This window comes from Eschrichtius robustus, chromosome 1 (genome assembly GCF_028021215.1).
Source record: "Eschrichtius robustus isolate mEscRob2 chromosome 1, mEscRob2.pri, whole genome shotgun sequence".
NCBI classification, from domain to species: Eukaryota; Metazoa; Chordata; class Mammalia; order Artiodactyla; family Eschrichtiidae; genus Eschrichtius; species Eschrichtius robustus.
Genome location: NC_090824.1, coordinates 11363203 through 11386778, shown reverse-complemented (window position 1 = coordinate 11386778; position 23576 = coordinate 11363203). Strand labels below are relative to the sequence as shown.

General features: G+C 38.3%; 1 protein-coding gene across 3 annotated transcripts in view; it reads right to left on the bottom strand.

Moving 5' to 3' along the window:
* Positions 1-584: 584 nt before the first annotated feature.
* The window catches only part of BTBD7 (BTB domain containing 7), an 80434-nt gene continuing 57442 nt past the window's right edge, over positions 585-23576 (bottom strand). For 2 of the 3 annotated variants that reach the window (XM_068541269.1, XM_068541259.1), the window contains 8 exons: positions 17394-17602; positions 15366-15441; positions 12150-12310; positions 9153-9296; positions 6488-6677; positions 5892-6070; positions 3705-4139; positions 585-1782 (listed from right to left, as the gene is read on the bottom strand). In XM_068541269.1, the coding sequence (XP_068397370.1) occupies positions 967-1782; positions 3705-4139; positions 5892-6070; positions 6488-6677; positions 9153-9296; positions 12150-12310; positions 15366-15441; positions 17394-17602 (2210 nt within the window). In that variant the 3' untranslated portion in view covers positions 585-966. Of the gene's footprint in view, positions 1783-3704; positions 4140-5891; positions 6071-6487; positions 6678-9152; positions 9297-12149; positions 12311-15365; positions 15442-17393; positions 17603-23378; positions 23437-23576 lie in introns of those variants that run through there. The other variant, XM_068541277.1, reaches the window with a different exon arrangement.

The following is a 23576-nucleotide window of genomic DNA, read 5'->3' as shown; positions in this document are numbered from 1 at the left end:
AATGACATCCGTAAGGCTGAAGCCCTTTTGTTTTTTGTTTTTTTTCCCACAGAGAGCAAGACAACTGAAGGCAGCAAGCAGTCACTCCCCCGACTCATCTGGAGAGTCGCAGCTCAGAACCAGCAATCCCGTAGGGCAAGCTTAAGTTACTTCGCTAATTCCACTTCTTTAGGATTCCAGGAAAGCCGATCGCTTTAGAACCTCATCTAGTGAAACTCTAATCCACACTACCAGAATCTGCAGTGATTCTAACAGCATCTGCACTGTGAATAAAGCAATAGCTTTAGTCTGGACACAAAAGGCTTTTCTCCTTCTTGTTCTTTACTGAACCAGGAAACTTCAGGATCCTGATTGGACTCCTGCTGGAGGAATGAAGACCAGCTCCCAAGACTTATTTAAAAAGTACAACATTAGATTTATGAAGATTGAGCAGGAAGATTTCTGAACTAAAGCAATTACTGAAAAGAGAGGAGCATTTTGATGTGCTGTTCTTTGGAATTTCTATAATTAAAAAATAAACACAGAACTATTTCATAAGAAAATACATCTTAGTGTGCAATCCAATGCACGTGGAAATTGCTAGATGAAAGGTAAAATGCAAAAAAGTATGAAAATACAGTCCTTTAAATGTGGCAATAAAGTTTAACATACTGATATAAAAACAATACAGATAAAAGTACAAGTGCAAAAAAATTCCATCATTTGTAAAGAGAGAAAAAAAAAAAGTGCCAGCTTGCTTGCTCTTAAAAATGCCTCCCCACACAATTGTTTAAACACAAAATAGACAGATGCAGCATTCAAAATAACCCTCTTAGCATGCCATGTCTAATAAACATGTATATACAAAAACTAGAATAAAGTAATGTGAAACTGAGTTATCAGCTGGCATCAATACTCTAAGTTGTTGGGTTACATCATAAAATGGGATGTTTCACATCTCAGGCACAGACGACTTGGAGGTTGCTCTCAAAGGGCAGACTTTTTGTAGAGGAAGTCTGGCTTGCTTGGTGACCTCCTTCCTCTGCTGATTGAATCTTCCCTTTCCAAATCTGTATTTCGCTGAGCTCCATGGCCCAAGGACTCGCTGTCTGCCAGTCTTCTACCAGATCTCTCTTCTGGAGCTTCAGAGCTACATGCAGAATGTGAAGGTCTGTTAGGAGTCAGCCCAAAAGTCAAGTCAGTTTCCACTGCTGTTCGCCCCCTGACATGGGCTGGACCGTTGCCGGCATTTTCTGGGGCTGCCAAAGGAAAGTCCGACCGCTGGGGAGGCTGCTCAACAACATCGAGGTGCACCGGCTCATTCTTTTGTCTGTGCGGATGCCCATCAGGGGAAAGTGGATATTCTCTCCTAGCTTCTTCCTGCTTTTTAGGAGAGGTCTGGCCAGGTAGGTAGGCTGACTTTAAGCCACTTGGTGATGCCTTATTGTGGCTATACAAATCAGGACCAAAATATCCACCTTGCGAAGGGGAAGGGGTGCGTCTGCCAGGAGCCGGAGTAGACGGTCTGCAAGCAGCATTCGAGAAGTCATAGAAATCTGGATATTCCTGCTGATTTTCTCGAGTGTCTGTTTTTTGCTCTAGTGTGTGTTTCTTTCGAGATGTGTGTGTATGCCTCTGTGGAATACACGATAGATGCTGGGGAGGCCCTGGTCCTACTTCAGAAACTGACTGGCTTAATTCTGTGTCTACAGCAAGTTCGGGAAGCCTCCTGTCCTTCAGTGACAGTGTGGACACTCCCATGGCGATATCTGGCATTAGATCATTTAGCACAGGTTGTGTACACTGCAAACAGAAACAAAACAGGGGGAGGGTTAAAAGAAAAAGGCCCGAGACTCCCTCTTTTTCAAATGATGTTCACTGATTTTTGTTTCCTCATTAGAAAAGTGACACATGCTTTTTTTGGGGGGGATTTTTTTTTTTTTTTTGGCTGTGCCATGCAGCTTGTGGGATCTTAGTTCCCCGACCAGGGATCGAACCCAGGCCCCCGGCAGTGGAAGCATGGAGTCCTAACCTGGACTCCATGGACCATCAGGGAATTCCCCTGCTTATTTTTAAAATGATAAAAATATAGAAAACTATAAGGCAAAAACCCCACAAAAACCCTAACCTTCCCTACTTGAGATAACCATTGTTACTAGCATTTTGAAGCAGTTATCTCACCTTTTATATTTTGCACACATATTTTCATAAAATTTAGTGCATATATAACACTGCCACTAATACTATTTAAATTACTGCATACTATTCTCCACTGTATTGATGAGGCATGACTTCTTAACCATTCTTCCACTGTTGGACCTTAAGGTTGTTTCCAATTTTTCATTATTATAATCAAGACTGTAATGAACATACAGATAAAACACCTTTGGAGGGAGTTTTATTTAAAATATAAAGTAGGACTTCCCTGGTGGCGCAGCGGTTAAGAATCTGCCTGCCAATACAGGGGACATGGGTTCGATCCCTGTTCCGGGAAGATCCCACATGCTGCGGAGCAACTAAGCCCGCACATCACAACTACTGAGCCTGTGCTCTAGAACCCGCGAGCCACAACTACTGAAGCCCACGCACCTAGAGCCCGTGCTCCGCAACAAGAGAAGCCACTGCAATGAGAAGCCTGTGCGCCACAATGAAAAGTAGCCCCTGCTCGCCGCCACTAGAGAAAGCCCACGTGGAGCAACAAAGACCCAACGCAGCCAAGAATAAATAAATTTATTAAAAATAAATAAATAAATAAAATATACAGTAGTAGAACTTTTGTAACTGTAGAACTGAGGGTCAGGCCAATAAGATGGGAATTTGGTTTATTCAACACTATCAACCTTTGCTGTTTCTTCTTTTTGGAGGGGTTGTGGGGGACAGCAGGGAAAGCGGATAGAAGGGTATAAGGTGAGGAAGGACCATAATTTGACCCAAGGCGTACACCAGTCCACAGCTTCCAAAAGGCCATCTTTTAATGAAGATTCCCTTAACTAATATATGTATCTTTTGTTCTTCTCTATATTGAACGCTATTGACAGTATTGTGACTAAGCAGGCAGACTTAAAAATCACCACTTTTTTTCCCAAATGTATTATATAAAACAGAAATTCAACCTCTAATGCAGTGCAAGATCAAGCAAAGAATTCTTGCTTAATTTACTACCTACTAGTGCTAGCGACTGTGATTTCCAGTCAAATGAGTGTTCTGATGGAATAGCTTGCTCGAGGCAGAGACATGCATGCGGGTTAATTTTCTGCCCATTTTATGAATGAGGAGTCTTCTGCCACACTGTTCCCGATGGTATACTCAGCTACAAGTAGCTTCCCCTTCCTGCCCCATCAAAGCCTTTGGTAGAAGAGTAGACTCTACAGAATAGAGGTCAGGGCCAGACTCCAGACACGTGCTTGAACAGCACACTATGAAACCGGTAACGTCATCTGCATTGTCCAGTAACCCCACCCTTCTGGACACCTGCACGCGAACATAAGGGAAGGCCCTGGCCTACTCTCGCCGCAAACACCTCGCCTCTCTTCTCCGTCCTTTCTCATCCCCCTACACTCACTTTTTCTCTCCCTTTTCCATACCCCCTTAAGTCTATGCTTTCAGCTTGTCAGTAACACTTCTGGACACCGCTGAGTCCCAGTAGGGCTCCTGGGGCCAAGGAAACTGCTTCTAACATTCCAGAAGCTTGTAATTTTAGGCAAGCTACTGAGGTGCAAACTTACCACTTGTCTCTCAGATGTTACTGCTGCTGAGGCGGCGGCGGCTACCGTCTGTCTCCCCAGCCCTGTGGTGCCGGCACAGTCAGGTCCTGCTGCTTGAACACCTGGCAAACAGACTGGAGGGGGCACTGCTTTAGGAGCTGCTCTGGAGTGAAACAGTGAATGATTACAGGGATAAGAGAACGAACGTGAAGGGTGTTGGCTGGGAGGTCTTTGTCTCCAGCCCGCTTTGAGGTGGTGATGGACTGGGGTAGCTGGGGGGTGGTACGGCGGTGGTGGAGGTGGCAAGGGTGGATGGAAGGCCACAAAAGAGTCCGGATCTGTAAACACGGTTTCTGCAGCGGGGGTACTGCTAACTCGACATCTCCCAGACTGCCTCATTGTCAAGAGTGGACTTTCATCTCCAAAACGTTCATCAGGAAAGAACTTGTGAGGATTCTAAGAAAGAATGGGGGGGGTGGGCGGAGAAAAAGGTAGGATATTTGTTAGCAGATTTCCTGGACAGAAATTTACAGGCTGAGAGAGTTAAGCGAGTACCTAGGAAACCCACATTCAGCAACAGTAAAAGGCACAACAGACTTTTCTAGGCCAGAAGCCCAAGGAAAAATTACCTTAAAAACAGTATAAAAGGGTAGAGTGCAGCAGCTATCAAGGAGAGCAGCTTAACTGAATACTCCAGAAAGCAGGTCAGTAATCTCTTGCAAGATTATGTGATAATCAAAAACAGGAAATAAAACCTAATGCAAATATGTCTTTGCTAAGAAAATAAAATTACCATTAAAAACAAAAGGAGGAACTAACACACTACTGTAAAGCAATTATATTCCAATAAAGATGTTAAAAAGATAAAAAAGATAAAAAAGTTTTAAAAAAAGGAGGAAAAGGCATATAAGTGAGGATTCTAGAACTTTCTGACAAAACATCTGTACACTTTCAGTCTGAAATAAAAACTACAAAATACTATTCCTTACCTATTATATAGAAATAAGTTTGATTAATATTTTGATAAACACTATATGGAAATTCTTAAATTGTAAAACTTACACAATTTAAGAGATCAAATTAAGATACAATTTAGAATGGCAAAGAGAATAGAAATGAACAGAAAACAAGCCTGTTTTAGAGATGGAAACCACAGTAAAAATTGAAAATCAAGAACCTAAAAATGGCCTGCTCCTTGCCTAAGGCCACCATACCATGTTCCCCTTTGAAAACTCAGGCTAAAGTGGTTTGCAGTCAGTGGCAAGAAAACAATTCAATCACTTGACCAGATGAAATTAAATTTTATTTTAGGCTCTACTTTAGTTGCTGTGAAGACTACTTTACACATTTTATACAAAAATGCTACTGTTTTTTGTACCAAATAATTACTAGAAATGGGTTTCTTTGTGCTAGTTTAAAAAAAAAAAAAAAGCACTCGTTCCTTGATTCTCATGCTTATAGGGTTTGAACCATCATGCAAAAAAAAATTCTTATAATAAAGGGGAGGAGAGAGGGAAAAAGAGGGGCATATGGAAGGTCTGTTAAGTATGTAGTAGGCTAAAACCTGAAATCTAGTGACCAAACCAGGGACAGAAAGCAGCGGAAGGCCAGAATTTTCTACTTTCTCTTCCACTTCTGTTGGGCGTACACACCATGAACTTTTAGCAGTTAGCATTTATGTGCTTACTATATACAAGAGGCATAGTTGCTTCACATACAGCAGCTCTTATTTTCACAACAATTCATTTTACAGGTAAGGAAACTGATGCGCAGAGTGGTTAAGTAACTTGCTCCAAGTTAACTAATTGGTAAAAGCAGCAGAGCCAGGATATAAACCCAGTTCTCACGCGAGCCTGTGTCCTGTCCACTCTACCACACTGCCTCCCACTGGGGGCTTTCAGCTCATCCAAGGCACCAGGGACAGTCAGAGAGCACGTACAAAGAAGAAGACATGCTACGAGGGCTCCTTGGGATACCTAAAACACTGCCTGAGTGACAGTCAAGGCTCCCTATATTTTAATTTTTTTTCAAGTATAAAAAATTGAATATTTATTTAGAATTAGAAATCACAAATTGCAAATTTTAAAATATGACATATAACACAACATCACAAAATCCAAAAGAATACCATAATATTTTCATTGTTAATAATAACTGACAACCTAACACACGGCTCCCTATTCTAAATGGTTTAGTGCCGTTTCCCACCTGCAAGAGCTCTGCAGCGGCATCTGCGAGCCCGAACTCTCTCAGTACTCGAATCTGAATTTCATAGCTGACTGTGGCGCCTTCCCCACAGTTAAGCGCGTAGGCCCTCTGCACCTGCTCTGTGTGTCGTAGCTCCTGCAGACGTCTGACCATGTCTTTCATAATGAGGAGACGAGGAACTGGAAGAAGAGAAATAGTTTGTAGGCACAATACCTGAGCTATACAAAAGACCACCTGTTGAATGCAAGAAAAAAAGCATGTGTTTTGCATCAGAATCTTCTCATAAATTTTTGATAGTATTTTAATTTCCTGGAAAGATAGTAATTTATATACTTCTAATTATTTCTTAAGGTTTTAAAATTTCACTGTGTCCAAAAGGCTCTTGGTAATACCAAACAGCTCCTGAACTGCATTATTAGTTCACAGCCCAAATAAAATTTTACTTGCATATATTCTCTTCTGAATCTCAGGATATTTCAAAAGTCTTTTAAATATATTCACTCGTTTATTCAAATAATTTTTTGAGCCCTGACTATGCAAAATATGATCAGATTATTCATGTAAATACAATGCCTGAAACAAGGTTACTGCCTTACCTGGGATTTCATTTGCTACAACCGAAGGAGGGCTTGACTGGTTACTGCTGATCTGCTGGTGGCTGATCATGTGACAGCACTGTGGCACGGCGTTATTGACCATGTAAAGTGTGTCTGGCACATTGGACATTCTAACCATTCTCAAACGCACAAGATCTGTTTGTTCCACCATCATCTCGTCTAGCACTGACTGAAAACAATTCAGTATTAACAGAATTAGTCAACCTTACACCTCTGCTAAATCACATTTAGAGAAAGATTACCGCCATCATCATATAAAAAGGGAATTAATTTATTGTTTCCAGTGTATGACGCTTAAAATTAGTGGTGAAAGGAAAAAGTACCCTAATCTCTTTAATTTTTTCCTACCTCTTTAATTTTTACAGGATCTTTCTGGAGCATCTTTGAAAAGAAAGAATCATTTTCTGAAAAATCTGCTTTTTTTTTTTTTTTATTTACTTGTATTTATTTTTTGCTACATTGGGTCTTCGTTGCTATGCACGGGCTTTCTCTAGTTGAGGCGAGCGGGGGCTACTCTTTGTTGTGGTGCATGGGCTTCTCATTGCAGTGTCTTCTCTTGTTGTGGAGCACGGGCTCTAGGTGCACGGGCTCAGTAGTTGTGGCTCACGGGCTCTAGAGCACAGGCTCAGTAGTTGTGGTGCACGGGCTTAGTTGCTCCGAGGCATGTGGGATCTTCCCGGACCAGGGCTCGAACTTGTGTCCCCTGCATTGGCAGGCAGATTCTTAACCACTGCGGCACCAGGGAAGCCTGAAAAATCTGCTTTTAATTGAAGTATTTGAAATTTGAAGAAGGGATATAAAATTAATCAGAAGTAACTTATACATAAAGTTACTATAAAGAAAACAATGTATATATGTATATAAATATACATATATATTTATATGTATATTATTATGTACATATTTATATGTATGTACATATTTATTATGTACATATTTCTATGTATGTATATACAACAATGTATATAAATATCAGAGCCAACAAGAAATGCTCAAAATATAAAATATTAAAGACTGATATTAAATTCAACAGACCTATACATAAACCTAATTGTTAAGTAAGTTTCAGATGAATCTATCTCAACAAACTGCAGAACGGTCAAAATGGCATCATGTAAACACATTTTCTGCATTTACTGGGGGCATTTTTCTGCTTCTGCATGGGTACAGGAGGACTGTCTGATCAGCTTACTGCTGCTCCGTTTTGAGACAGAGCAGAAGGGAGGGTAGATCTAGTTTATTACGGGCCTTTTATCACCAGACTCAACCTTCCAAGAGGCCTCAGCTGCTTGAGTGACTTTAATCATTGAACTTACTTCAGAAAGACCAGACCCAACCATTCTGCTTTTTTCCTCTGTTTTACAACTATTTAAAGTGTCAACTACTCGGGGCGGGGAGGGATAAATTGGGAGATTGGGATTGGCATATACACACTACTATATATAAAATAGACAACTAATAAGAACCTACTGTATAGTACAGGGAACTCTATTCAATACTCTGCAGTGACATATGGGAAAAGAACCTAAACAAGAGTGGATAGGGACTTCTCTGGCAGTCCACTGGTTAAGACTTTGTGCTTCCAATGCAGGGGGCACAGGTTCGAGTCCTGGTCGGGGAACTAAGATCCTGTGTGCTGCGCGGTGCGGCCAAAAAATAAAAATAAAAAATGAATAAATAAATAAAAAGACTGGACATACGTGTAACTGATTCACTTTGCTGTACAGCAGGAACTACCACAGCATTGTAAATCAACTATACTCCAATACAAATTAGTTAAAAATAAAATAAAATTGGTACACTGGGAAAAAAAAAAAGTGTCAACTACTCAATAAGGGATAGATTATCATCCTATTCAATAAAATAAACCTCTCACAAATCCTTTCATAGACATATCTTGAACTAGGGACTCCAACAATAAAAATGAGAAAATTTTAAGATAACTATGTTTCTATACCCAAACACATTGTTTTGCCTGTTAATTCATTTCATTAAGCTTACTGGTGATTTCTGACTTTCAAAGACTGTCAGTTCCTCGAAAGGTCACCCCAAAGATCTTACGGCTGAACATTTCTAACAAAAATTACAGTATTTCATTTTCCATTACCATATTTACGTGGCGAGTTCTTTATGTTATAATATACATAATGCCAACTTTTTACTTAATAGGCCTAAAATTTTGTCTTAAGTTTGTATACTTATTCCAAAACTAAACACAATTTCCAGCAGCCACTACAAAAATATGTTACAAGAAGTCATGGCATTTCTTTAGTTTACAAAAGGAAGAAAATAGGTGTGCAATCTTCTTTCAAACATTTTTCCCACCCTGAAGATCACAAAATACTGACGACCATTTCAGTAAAATGAAAAATTTTTTCCAAGCTAACAGTTTGCAAGAAAAACTGAGATGAGAAAAATATAAAATGCAATTTAATATGACCTAAGTTATAAAGATAAAAACATGCTTGATAACTCAACATTTGGAAAACTACTCTGGTGAGTAGTCAAACTAGAATTTACTTTCACTTTCCCTATTACTGGACATTTAGACTATTTCCAAATATTTAAGTAATATCATAATAAATGTCTTTGTGTTTATAGTTTGTAACAAAGTAGTCTAACATCTTAAAATGGTTTTTATTACCTTTGCTTCTTCTACATAGGGAGAGAACAGTCGAGGACGAACATATATTCCAGCATTTTTTTGCCGTAACCAGGCATTTGACTTTCCACCTTCTGTTGTAGGAAGCATATCTGACGGAGGAGTACTAATCAAGCCTCTTTTCATCTTGAAAAAAAAAAATTTTTTTTTTTACAGAAACAGAGATTTGTGTAGCACCACAATATTACAAAGATAAAAATAATTATACCTATAAATCAAAATGTTAGAACTTTAGCATTTAAATACAAATTTAGGAATATATGTGAAATTTAAAAATACTTCAAATGTTCAATAATATTTAAAGGATTCAGCAAGCCATAAAAAGGTACTACGATTTTCCATTTTTCTCTACATAGAGGAATGATGTTTTAAAAACAAGAGCTATACTAATTAAAAATATAATGAGTCAGACTAACTTTCAGAACTCTTAATGAGAACCAATTTGGTTTTTTCCTTACTCATCTGGGAACTGATTCCTCCCCACCCTCCCCTCCTCAAGACAAAACAAGCACATTCCTGGGCCTGTATCTACAGTACAAAGATGGACAGTCTGCATGGTGATTAGGGGCAGGGGCTCTAAGGGAAGGCGAACTTGGCTCAAACCCTAACTCTCCATTTAACAGCCACGTGACCATGGACATCTCCTTTTACCTGGGCCTCACCTTAAGGGCCCCTAGATAGCCCTGGAGATGGGACACTGCACAACTAACTAAATGTGGTGGCCCTGTTGTTCCCACATCTACGCTAGGAGACTATAAATCAAGTCCTTAGAGCCCATGAGGTGATTGCGAGGAGTGAATGAAGGTAAGGAAGGTAAGCAGCGCCTGGCACACGTGCTCAGCATACACCAGAAGAGCATTATGGTTCACAGCCATTATTAGCAAACTTTTACTGGGCACTTGCTATGTGTTAGGCAGGGGATTAAGAGCAGAGATATGTATTTTCTAAGTCTATTAAACAAAAGTTCTAAAAATTTTTTCTAAACCAAATTCAGGGATCAATTTGGTTTGAGTCCCAGGTTTTAAACAAAACCAAACATTGTTTCTTTAATATTATTCTTGTTAAATATAATAAACGTCTAATTGCTGCATTAAAATCATGTTGAACAAATAAAATATAGCAATAGACATATTTTGAAAATAGGAAAGAAAACCCACAACTCTAATCTGTTACAACTGTAATAATGTTGATATATTTCCTTCCAGTCTTTTTCAAATAAATTTTTACCTAACTAAATTTTAGAATACATAAAAATACACATTTTTCGTATGCTAACCCATATATATATGGAATCAAAAAAAAAAAAAAAATGGTCATGAAGAACCTAGGGGCAGGACGGGAATAAAGATGAAGACCTACTAGAGAATGGACTTGAGGATATGGGGAGGGGGAAGGGTAAGCTGGGACAAAGTGAGAGAGTGGCATGGACATATATACACTACCAAACGTAAAATAGATAGCTAGTGGGAAGCAGCCGCATAGCACAGGGAGATCAGCTCGGTGCTTTGTGACCACCTAGAGGGGTGGGATAGGGAGGGTGGGAGGGAGATGCAAGAGGGAGGAGATATGCGGATATATGTATACGTATAGCTGATTCACTTTGTTATAAAGCAGAAACTAACACACCATTGTAAAGCAATTATACTCCAATAAAGATGTTAAAAAAAAAAAGAACTAAAAAAGAAACACATTTTTTATTCTTCTTTCTAAAATTATATTCCATTATTATGTTGCTATATTAGTCTTTACAACCACTGGTCAGGGCAGGCAGCAAAATATTTTGTCAAGTAGTCGTGCTATAATTTATTTTCCCTGTTATTACATATTTAGGCTATTTCCCAAAATTTAATGATGGTGCTACCAATGTACCAGCTATACTTCCCCTATGGAACAGTGATATTATTTCAAAAATTGGTGACCTAATAGGTAAAAAAATGATAACTTACTGTTTTATCTTGCTTTCTTTGGTGTGTGTGTGATGACTAGTGAGACTGAACATTTTTCTAATCAGAGAGTCCATAAGTATTTAATTATTTTCTTCTAGTTTTTCCATATTTCAACTTAATATTTAATTCTTCAATCTAACAGGGATTAATTTTGTGTGCAAGTGAAATGAGGGTTTAACTTTAAGCACATTTCTTCCCTCTCCCACTGATGGTTAGTATAGTACTGCAGTGATTTGTGATAGCTCGCTTATTATATGTTTAATTCTTATATTAATTAGGATCTTTTTCTGGGCTATTTTGTCTTCTCTATTATGCTAGCACCACAGATTAACAGAGTTTTAAAATATACTTTATATTATGGAAGAGTTATCCCTCCTTAATTATGTTCTTTTTAGAGAACTTAAAAAAATTCTTATCAGCTTTTTTCCAGATGACTTTTATAATGTTTCTGTGCAGTTGAATAATAAACTATTATGATGTTTACAACATCATATTAAAGTTATAAACCAATATGTGAAGGATATTTATTTTCCCCATCCATTAATTACAGCAATTCTTACAGTCTAAAAAATTCACTTAAAAAATTATGAAAGTAACATAATCAGTCAGCTCCATTAATTTTTACCTGAAATACAATTATAAGATTCATTCATCCCTTTTACACTGAACTAATCTCCTTCTCTCTTGCTCTCTGATTTACTGCTATTCTTAGAGTCTCCAAAGGTAATTTCTACCCTTTCCTTTTTTAATAAGGACTACTTGATCTACACTGATAAATGGCTGGATCAACTCCACTAGAAACAATCCTCTTGCAAAAGTAAGACTGATGTATCCACTCAACTCTCATCCACCAAACATTTATTTGTGCCACGTGCCAGACACTGGGGACACGATACAGTACAAAAGAGACATCTGTCTCTGTCCTCATGGAATTTAGTTTAATGATACTCCATTAGTAGAAATTATTTACAATGATTTAAAAAAAAAAGACACTTTCTTTTCATGAAAGGGATAAATGAAAAAAGACACTTACTGCATCACTTAGGACTTCACTGTTTATAGGTAAAATATGTTCAATTCGCACAAAAGGTAAGAGAGAAGAAAGGATCTCTCTAAGCTCTTCGATGTCCAGGTCTCGTCTTTTAACACCTCTCTTGTTCACACTGTGAGCAGTGCCACTCAGTAAGTTTGGCTCTATGATAGAGACAGAAAATGAGAAGTCTCCAACCAAATCCAAATTTTCAGAGAAAGGCTTTCTTTCTTCTCCAGTACACTTTCAGTAACACTCTTTATATTAAGTATATCTGCTTCAAAAAGCATTATAAATAAATTATTCTTATGTCTTAAGAAGTTTTCATAATAGAGATACTCTCAGACAAAGAAAAAAGCATGGTGTCAACAGTACAATAACATTCTTTATGATTGTTCTGCATTAAAGAATACAGAATTCTTTTCCATATACTAACTCAAAGGAGAAAAAACAACAATCTATTAAAATCTAGTTTGACCAAGGGCTTTTTCTTAAGGTTTCTCACTTTTGTGACCATTTTTTTAAAAAGTACAATAAAGGCAATGCAGGCCAAATGTTATTTCTGATCACTGTAGGTTATCAGTATGCTCATTAGGCTACTATGTATATTTAACAGCAATTTAATAAGATTCTAAAATTATATCACCTGGTATCTTAAAGCAGCAAAACCTAATGTACACTCTATCTGACTTTAAGAATTTTATGAGCCTCCTAAATTTCCGTAATATGGGAATGTTAATGCATAAAAGTGAACCTTTTGACGTCTGATGTGTAATACCACTGTCCAGAGCAGAGAATAAAATGTTTTCTTCATTGAGTATTAGTGAAAGGGGAAAATCTGAAGTGTATATATATGCTTTTGATATTGAGGTGGGAAGGAAAATTTCACATTTGGGGAATTTTTAATCATATCTTTAAACCAGGGGGCTGTATCTTTTTCTTCCTTAAAAAAATAAGATCTTTATCATTCACAAATATAAATGCTGGATTTTTTGCAAACACTACAGGCAAACTGGTATTCCCCTTAAATCACGTGATAGATAAAGAGATATTGTTTTTTGAGAGGGTAAGATATTTTTGGAGTCATTCAAAATAAAATTATTGCACGTGTGTGGAACAAGGGTTTTTTTTTTCTCTTGTCTTGCTATGCTTTGGCTTCAGTACTTATAAAAGGCACTGCTTTTCGAAAGAAATTTTTTCTCAAAGTAGTGGTGTCCTGGTTTCAAACGAAATATTACAAGAAATTCCCAAATATGTAACAGGTAAGGGCAGAAACCTTACGTATGAAGGGGACTGAGACAAAGGGCACCCTGGTTCATGCAGCGTCCTCCTTCCTCATCCCTGTGAAAGAGCCTTCCATTCTAACCCAGCCTGAAAACCACTGTTTTGTAAGGGAAATTTTATCAAGGATGTTCATTACCTGCTCAAAATAAATATGACATTTCATCATTACCAGCCTTACATCAACGAACAAGCCTGTGATGATTATGTAGCATTATATACAATCAACTCTTGTTATCTGGGGTGGTTTTGTTCTCTAAAGCCGCCACAGTTAGTGAACACTGAACCACTGCTTCTTAGGGAAACACAGGGTTCGGTCCCTGAGAGCCTCTGGTCGCATCAGTTTTGTTAACCAATCAAGACATAACCTTGTTTTATGTGTGTTTCTGTTTAAAGACACCTTATTGGTACATATTGTTGATTCATTAACAATGAACTCACAGCCAACAGCACTGTAACTCGTGCCTGAACTATGCTTATCAACACATACATTTTCTCCGTAAGGCACATCACAGCACTCGTGGACTTAGGAACACTAGACGGTACTAAGCATTACACTAGGAGGCCATTTTAGACCATGGGATCACCAGAAAAACCCATAAAGATGTGAAAAACACGGCACTAAAAAGATTATGAAAAGGACAGTGGTTTGAGAGCTGAAATAAGACGGGAGAGTGTCACTCTGTTCTACCTTAAGCTGGAAACGTATGACTCAAATTTTGTGTCACTCTGCACATCTCTGCAAATGAACATGCAAGTGTCATGAGTACTGATTTGGGGATCACAAATAAATTTTAGCAAGTAGGTGAATTTGAAAATATAGAATCTGCAAATAAGGATAGACTGTATAATGGCATTTCAAAAATGTCCCAAATTAATAGTAGTGGTTTTTGTATTTAAAAAATTTCAAATCTGAAATTGCTAAAGGCTTTTAGCAAAAGATAAATTAGGAGAAATAAGATAGGAGAACTGCTTTTTTTCCCTAGCGCGCTTGGGTTGTAGTATATTAAAGGGACACTATAAAAAGATTTGAAGGCAGGTTTAGCTTGATTTTTTAAAATATATTTTAAAATGTGGGCAGAACAACTCTGTAAGTGTACTAAAAAACACTGACTTGAACACTTTAAAAAGGTGAACTTTATGGTATGTAAATTATATTTATATAAAGCTGTTGAAAATGACAGGAAAGGGAAACCTGCATTTAATTTTTCTAACATTTTGATTTGGGTTCACTACATAGAGGAACACAATATTCTATGAAAGAAGGAGCACAGGTGGGTGGGCTAACCCTAGATATAAACATAAGACTGCTATAGAATCATAAGCTTCCAAAGTTCAGTTAAAATCATAAGCTACATATGATGCTTCTATCTCTTCTGCAGTATCCCCAGCTGGAGGCCATTCAAAAGGATCATTTCTCCTTTACCTTCCACAAAAATTTAAGATAAACAAATATACTCTCTTTGGGTAGTCATATATTTTTTTTCCCCTTGAGGTAAAATTCACATTCACATAACATAAAACTCACCATTTTAACCATCGTAAAGTGTACAACTTAGTGGGACTTTTAGTACATTTAGAATGTTGTGCACCTATCACCACTATCTAATTCTAGATCATTTTCATCAACGACATGCTTTTGTAACACTTTAATTAAATGAAAAATTTCACTCTAATACTTTCATAAACCAGTCAACATATATTATTAAACACATAGAAAGATAGCATTAAGAGTATCACTTTAAAGTTGCAAAATTAAATTTTCTGGTATATTTATTTCTAACAAAGTATACCCTTTCCACTAAAGGATTCTACTGATTGTAAAAATTTCTGTTTTCACCAGGCAACAGTGGCAACTGTCAAAAGACTGATGTGCAGCACACACTTCAGTAACTTTCAGGAAAAGCTTACAGTTGCAAGCTAGTTTTCTGAGCTTACCTCTGTCTGCTATTCTCTTCATTAACTGATGCTCACCCCATTTAATCAGATATTTAAGGATATCTTGTTCACTTGCCTATAATAAAAAACGGTTTACATTTATTTCAGTGCAATCAGATAGATGGTTAATCTCATTAATGACTCCTCCTAGGTCGTAAAGTAAATACAACGTGCAACTTGCCACGCTTCACTCTTTACACTGGCTGTTTCCAATGTCTGAGCTAAACCTGTGGTGTATCAGCAGCAAATACACAAGACCGAATGACATGTGTTTTGTCCAGTAACCTCACTCTTGGCTCTAATTACATTTTTATTCTTATTTCCATCTTTATTTTTTTCTTTATCCTGTTTTCTTCCCCTGTTTTAAATTTATCTTACTATACGGTTTCGATAGAGCTGGCTTAAATTCTTTCTGGGACAATATGGAGATAAACAGATGAAAGTAAAAGGGTAAGGATACAGTGTGACCGATATCTCCTGCAGGAGCAGAAAAAAACAACTATGGCAACTTGTTTTGGCAGAAGACACTACAATCTCCACAAAGTATGCTACTGACTGCTGAAGGACCCCTCAAGCACTGTCTGTGAAACGGCAATGTGCCCCTCATTCTTTTGTACTTTTTTTTTTTTTTTGGGCTGTGTTGGGCCCTCGTTGCTGTGTGCGGGCTTTCTCTAGTTGCGGCGAGTAGGGGTTACTCTTCATTTCAGTGTGCGGGCTTCTCATTGCAGTGGCTTCTCTTGTTGCGGAGCACGGGCTCTAGGCACGCAGGCTTCATAGTTGTGGCGCGCGGGCTCAGTAGTTGTGGCTCGCGGGCTCTAGAGCGCAGGCTCAGTAGTTGTGGCTCGCGGGCTCTAGAGTGCAGGCTCTCTAGAGTGCAGGCTCAGTAGCTGTGGTGCACGGGCTCAGCTGTTCCGTGGCATGTGGGATCTTCCCAGACCAGGGCTTGAACCCGTGTCCCCTGCATTGGCAGGAGGATTCTTAAGCACTGTGCCACGAGGGAAGCCCCTCTTTTGTACTTTATTTAAAATCTGAGGGCAAATCTAGGCTGCTGTCCAAGGTTTTTACTTTCTAAGAAGAAATGCAAAGCTTCTAAAAACAATTAATTGAGAGAACTGACAAATCCTAACTCCCATAATGTCTGCATCAGGACAGTGAAATAAGGTTAATGAACACAGATCCTAAATAAACCAAAACCAATTATGACAACATTTGTACTGCAATCAAAGCAATATATGAAGGAAAAACACAGATGCTAAGTGGATTTTTAAAATCTTCATTTCTGACTGAGATGGAAGCATTTCATAATTTTTCTGGTACAAATACAAAGAAACAGGAAATGGCTCAATGAGTTTATGACTTAATAACATTAAAACTGTTGTACAGTTTCTAGCATAAAATTCATACAGCCAATGCAAAAAGAAAAAAAAAAGAAAAAAAGCTTGAACATATTCTACCTGAAAGTATTTTTTTACAATATTTTAAATCTGTTGTTAGTTTAAATTACCTAATTATAAAGGACATATAAGTCAAGGGCACAAGAATTTGCTTAAAAGTACTTCTGACTAAAAATAAGTAGTTGAAAGCATTATTATACTTCAGCAGGACACACACATTGAGTTTTTATAAGCATTTGAGTAGGTCAGAAATTGATTATTATTCTTACTTTGTGCTGCTTAAACTAACTAAGTATCTTCTGATACTTCACCAAATAAACGAAACCGTTACAGTGAATCTATTATTAACAGAAGCCAAGAGAGTCACCATTGGGATATGCTTCTGACCCTGCCTTTTGCCTACTGGCACAACCCCTTTGGCGTGGTTGGTTAGGACCTGAGCCAGTTCACAATGCTGAATCATGGTGGCAGAGCGCACAAAGGGCCAGAGAGCTAGAAGGCTGTGGCTGCACAAATATGGAGAGGGTATCCCTGGGTGGGCTGATCTCCCTAGATGGGAGAGTAACAGAGCACAGATGGGTTGCTTGGTGCACCTATGAATGACACTGAATTTGAGAGGTGTATAAATGATTACCTGTAGGTAGTCAGACTGGATAGCAGTAAGCAGATGGTCTTTGCTGAGTTCATAAAAAACATCCGAAGTCATGACCTGGGAAAATTCCTCACAGAGGAAATGCAAAGCTTGTCGGTGTACCCATTTAGAGCCATATGGATGAGAGCTCCACTTGAGGATGGCAATTAAGGTATCTAATGAGATGCTTTCAGCAATGATATCCTCACAGCCTAAAAGAGAAGGCAAATACTTCTTGAGATTAATCATAAATATTACTTATTGAACATCAGTGTGTTAGACACCAACCTGAAAAGCAGCAATGGTAAAAAAGAACAAGGAGATAAATAAAATCTCATGGTAATCACCAAGACTTGGTGGGATGGGGTAACAACTGGTAACTATAACAGATTATGACATCTATAGGAAATCTGCTGTTCCATAAAGACAGATCCATAGAAAAAGGCAAGGAACCCTCATAATTGTTTAAGAAAATAAACATCTATGTGCAACTCAACAATTTGTATAAGACATTATAGTGGAGGGCACTGGACCAAACGGGAAAGAAAGAAGAATAGGTAGAAATGGTACAGTTTTGGGAACTGGCAAGAGGAAGGCTTGGATGACACCTGATTGATAAGAGAATCCACCCTTGGGGGTAAGACAGGTGGGCTATCTTCTAGGAACTATGAGGACATCTGTTTTTTGTATTATTCTAATAAAAAAACAACACTTTGCATCGTCGATAGTTTAATCCCTCAGAATACAGATAAAATACTGCAGTTTTTTGTTCATCTGGTGAACTAAAAAGAAATATGTGGTTTAAGTGAAAAGGACCAGGATCCTGGAAAAAGTGACTATGGCACCTTAAGAGCTCAAAGAAGAGAAGAAGAAAATCTGAGGTTAGTCATCTATTTTCCTTAGGAAAGATAATTTCAAAATACAAAGATAAAATATAAGTAAAATTAGAGTGACAAAGACTGTGTAAAGGAAAATGGCTAAAGTTGGACAGAAATTCTTCACAACTAAGTTTACTATAAAATAAAAAAAGAACCCCAATAATGGGGGGGTTGTTTAAACACCACCACCACCACCAACAACAAAAATATGGCTAAACAGGCTGCTCTCTAATGAGCTCAGAGGTTTAAAAGATAGAGTAGTAAAAGACAGAAGGGGCAGCAGTGAACCCTGGAGACTTCCAAAGTTCAAAGTTCTTGTGAACCTATGAAAAGTGAAAAGAGAAAGATAACAATTCCCATTTTCAGGTGATATAAGATCATTAGGAGCCAATATAGAGTTTGTAAAAAGTAATGCTTCCTCCCCTTTTCTGATATGGTACCAGATAAGCAGAATATCATAGAGAATTGTATAACCTGATTTCTGCAAAGCATTTAACAAAACACTTCATGATGTCTCTAGACTGTTAGCTACAGAAGACGGGGACCATTGTCTTCACTGTATCTCTAGCACCTTCTACCACCTGGTTGGCATTAAATAAAAATTTGCTGAATGTACAAATGAGATCTTTGAAGATAAGACAAAAAGATGTGGAGGGATGACAGAACAGTGGCTAACAGAACCATTTGCAAGTAGCACTGATTAACTCCCAGGATGGAGTGGAGAGTCTCTGTCTTTCCGATGTTAATCAAGAATTTGAATTAAGTTGTGGAAAGAATGCTTCAAAGTCTTGAGATGACCTAAAGCTGGGAAACGCAGTTAAAAATACACTGGATAAAATGATCATAATTAGATAAAAAGATGGATCGAAATGAAGATGAAATCTAACCAAAAAAATCAGAAAGTTCTATATTTAGATTAAAGAAAAGCAACGGCACAGTAGAAGATAGGGGCGAGCTAGCTTAACTATAACCGCTTATTTAAAGATAATATCTGGGTATGTTAACTGAACAAATGCAAAATGTGACATGGCTGCTATAAAACTAAAGCAATCTCAGGCTTTTAAGATACAAACATAGAGTCATAATCAAAGGAATAATGTTGCACTGCTCTCCTGTGGGGTGCTGTGTTCTGTTCTGAGCCCTGTGTTTGGACGGGCAATGACAAAACTCCAGAATTCTCAGAGGAGGGCGTAAGTACAGTGGAGAGTTTGAGACCTGTTACTGAAGAAAAGCTCTGAACAAACAAGATTATTATTGATTTATGTAAGAGAAACCCGAGGAGAGACATAAGAGCTATCTTTCAATGTTTGATGGAACCTCATGAGGCAGAAAAGAAATGACCCATTCTCTGTGGTTGCAAGGGCAAGTCCTGGGAAACACATGATGGTAAAAGAAGAGAGATTTTGACTCATTATTAAGAAATTTCTAACAATTAGAACTGCTCTCCTTACCTCCCCTCAAGGATCCCTCTAGAAAAAGGCAGGAGGCTAGCTCATCGCATTACGGGTAGAGTACCAAGAACCCTTACACTGGGTATGGAACTAAGGTAGGATGACATCCAAGCTTTTTCTGCCACAAAGATAAAATCGTTTTTAGAAATAACAGAGTAAGCATAAGAGTAATTAAATCTAAAGATTAAAGATTAATTTATTTAATCTAAACATTAAAATTAGATCCTTATAAATGAAATCTGCATGTAAACAAACCAAAGGCATGAATGCGTGCTGATGAGAAGTGGGAAATATGGAAAAGTTCTGAACAGTCCTCAAGATTTTACTGTAAGCCTTGAATGCCAAGCTGAGGGGGACAGGCCTCGCCCAGTAGCCAGTGGAGGACTTCTGTCAGTCTGCTGTTTCAAAGCAGGCACTGAAGTGGAGTCAAGTAGTATGAGTCAACATGACAGGAAAGGCAATCTGGTAGACATGTCTGGGGACAAAGCTAGGCAAATTAGAGAAAATGTGGTTTTTAAAAAAATGTGTCACAATCCTACTAAAACCAGGATATTGGCAGAGGGAAGAAAGGGAATTAAAGATAACATCATATGTTTAAACTTCTGAGGTTTACAAAGAAGCTAGACATGATAGGAAAAATGGACTTTGAAATCAAATTGACTTGAAATCTCAGCTTGACCATTTAGCAGAAAAGTCACTTTGGGCAAATCACTTACCCTCCCTGAGCCTGAAATGTTTTCATCTGTAAAACTGGGATTATATTCCTAACTCAGGGTTATTATATGAGATTTAAATGAGACCGTATCCTTGATGATATTCTTCCCTCATTCGAACATTCTGGAGTACCTTCTTGCCAAGTGCTGTAATTACAAAGCTCTTTCTACTGCACAATTTCCTGGGTAATGTCACCTGTCCCCATGGCCTTAACTCCCATTGTATCCTTATGTCTTTCAAGGTCCAACCTAGAGCTCTCTCCTGACATCCAGACTCATTTCTTAAACTTCCCAGACTCATTCCTTAACTTCCCAGAGTTCACATGGATATTCTGCAGACATCTTTAATCCAAAAGTCACTTCGTTTCCTCTGGGAAATCTAGTCCTTCCTCCTCCCTCCTCTAGCACTTCCCTCCTCATATATATATACACACACATATATATACACACACACATACACACACACACACACCTTTGTTACGGATGTAACAAATTATTCAGTAGCTTGACTTCAAGATAAAATCCAAACTGCAGTTTTTTGGATGATCTGGCCTCTGCCAACTTCTCCAGCCCCTACTCGGTTCATATTCTGTACTCTAGTCATACTGCATTACTTACAATTTCCTAGAATTCCACCAAACTCTCTCACCTCTAGGCCTTTACATATGTTGTTCCATTTTTCTGAAATGCTCTTAATTTTCCTTCGTAACTCCTCCACATCTTTTAGACTCAGCTTAGATATTGCCTCTTTCAAAAGCCTATCTTGAACCCGCTCCCCAAAGCCTAAGTCAAAAGTCAGGTGTTCCTCTTACCTAAAAGTTTCCATGGCGCCCTGTGTTTCTCTCTGTAATAGCATTAAACTCCCATACTAGTTTATCTTTCTGATATATTTGTCTGAATCCTCTATCAGACTGAGCGCTCCTTTGGGGTAGTGGCCCCATCTTTTTTTTTTTTTAATAAATTTATTTATTTATTTATTTTTGGCTGCGCTGGGTCTTCATTGCTGCGTGCGGGCTTTCTCTAGTTGCGGCGAGAGGGGGCTACTCTTCGTTGAGGTGCGCGGGCTTCTCATTGTGGTGGCTTCTCTTGCTGAGGAGCACAGGCTCTAGGTGTGCGGCCTTCAGTAATTGTGGCACGCAGGCTCAGTAGTTGTGGCTCACGGGCTCTAGAGCATAGGCTCAGTAGTTGTGGCGCACGGGCTTAGTTGCTCCGTGACATGTGGGATCTTCCTGGACCAGGGCTCAAACCCGTGTCACCTGCATTTGGCAGGCGGATTCTTAACCACTGTGTCACCAGGGAAGTCCTGGTAGTGGCCCCATCTTATCTCTGATTCTATCTATCTACCTGACACCTGGTAAATAATCAATTAAAAACAAACATAATAGCTAACATTTTTGAAATTTATTATGTACCAAGTTCTGTGCTTAATTTAGATAATATTTAATCCTAGCACTTCTTCTTGAAGAAGGTATATTATGATTCCCATTTTACAGATGAGAAAACTAAGACTCACAAAGATTAATTAATCTGCCAAGGTCATACAGCTAGGAAGAGGACAAGTCATACTTAATGAAACACATCCTTCCCTTCCCTTCTATCCTATAAATCTCTTTCCATCTCCTTCTTATGCCTCTAACTTTAGGTCTTCTACTAATCAATGCTCATCAGAACTTCACTTAGAACTGCCTCTCTCATGAATAGAAAAGCACCTTACAAATACACCAAACATGGTAATATTAACTCACAAAAGTAAAAGAAAGACAATTAGGTTCCCCCCAAAAAAGTTGGAAGGTATATTTTAAAGAGATTTATCTAATTTTGTCAAAATTAGTATTTTCATATTATAGCAAAGAATATCAATTAGTGGTAATTTGCCTTTTGTCAAGCTTGTCAATAATGGAATGAAAATGTAAATACTGTAGCAGCAAGGCCAAAGGGATGCTGGCAGGGAAAGGCTAGCAAGTAAGATGCAAAGAGGCTTCACACAATGCCATTTCCTTGGTAAAATCTGGACCAGTCTCGTAAGTCCAAAAACATTATTAGCACACTGAAAGATGGTCAGATTCTTGGTGACAAAGTGATAATAACCCGAATCCCAAAAGACCAATGTATAAATCACAAGGTCCATTTATGTGCAATGCAGGTATTCATTTCTAGTGAGCTGAAAGTCATAATCTATCTTAGCTCTTCTCAAACTATCTTGGGTCAAGGAACAGTTTTTTGTTTTTGCCTCTTTTTAAGTTTCTGATCTGCCATGGACCAATACTTTAGTAAAATTCAGTAAAAACACTGCTTAAATACTATGGCAATGTCAAATTGCTACAAAAGATATAAAATTCATACTCTCAATTTCTGTACTTATCTCATTGTAGACACACTTTGAGTAGCACTGTGCTAAAATTCCTTCCCCTTTGCCAGTTTCAGGATATATGGAAGTCAGGTTTGTTTCCTCCCATTCAGTACTAATTAACTTACAGAGGGCACGCTCTCTCTTTTTTCCCCTGTACAGCTTACTGACTCCATTTCCTAACTACAGATTAAACAGTACATATATTTCTTTAAAGACAACTAAACGACACAGTCAGAATGGCTACTTTATCTTTTTAAACTAGAACTTTGGAGCTTATTAGACTATTACCCACACGTGCTCGATTACTGTTTAGATATATTCACTACTACCAGCCTTCTGATCCCCGTGCCCCGCCACCTCCACGGGCAGAGTGTACTTCCCTGCCCCAAGACTTTGGAATTGGCCATGAGATCTGCTTTGGCCAATTAAATGTTAGTGAATGTGATGTGACAAAAGGCTTCAAAAGTACTTTTGGGAACTAGACTTGCCCTCTCACCTTCTGCCACTGCCATGGGAAGAACACACTGTGGCTAGTTTGTTGGTCCCAGGAGGAAAATGAGCAGGAGTGGGAACAGAGCCACCGGCCCTACTCAACCACGGTGGCAATCAGAGTGACTCCAGGGTTGCAAATTTAAATCTGTGATTTCAACTGACCTGGAAATTTGTGAGAAATACATGTTTTTTATTAAATGCCACTGAGATTCTCTGGTGGTTGTCACACAGCAATGACTAATAACCCATACACCTTTTTGGATGAATCAAAGCTTTTAACAATTTCCTTGTAACAGAAAAAC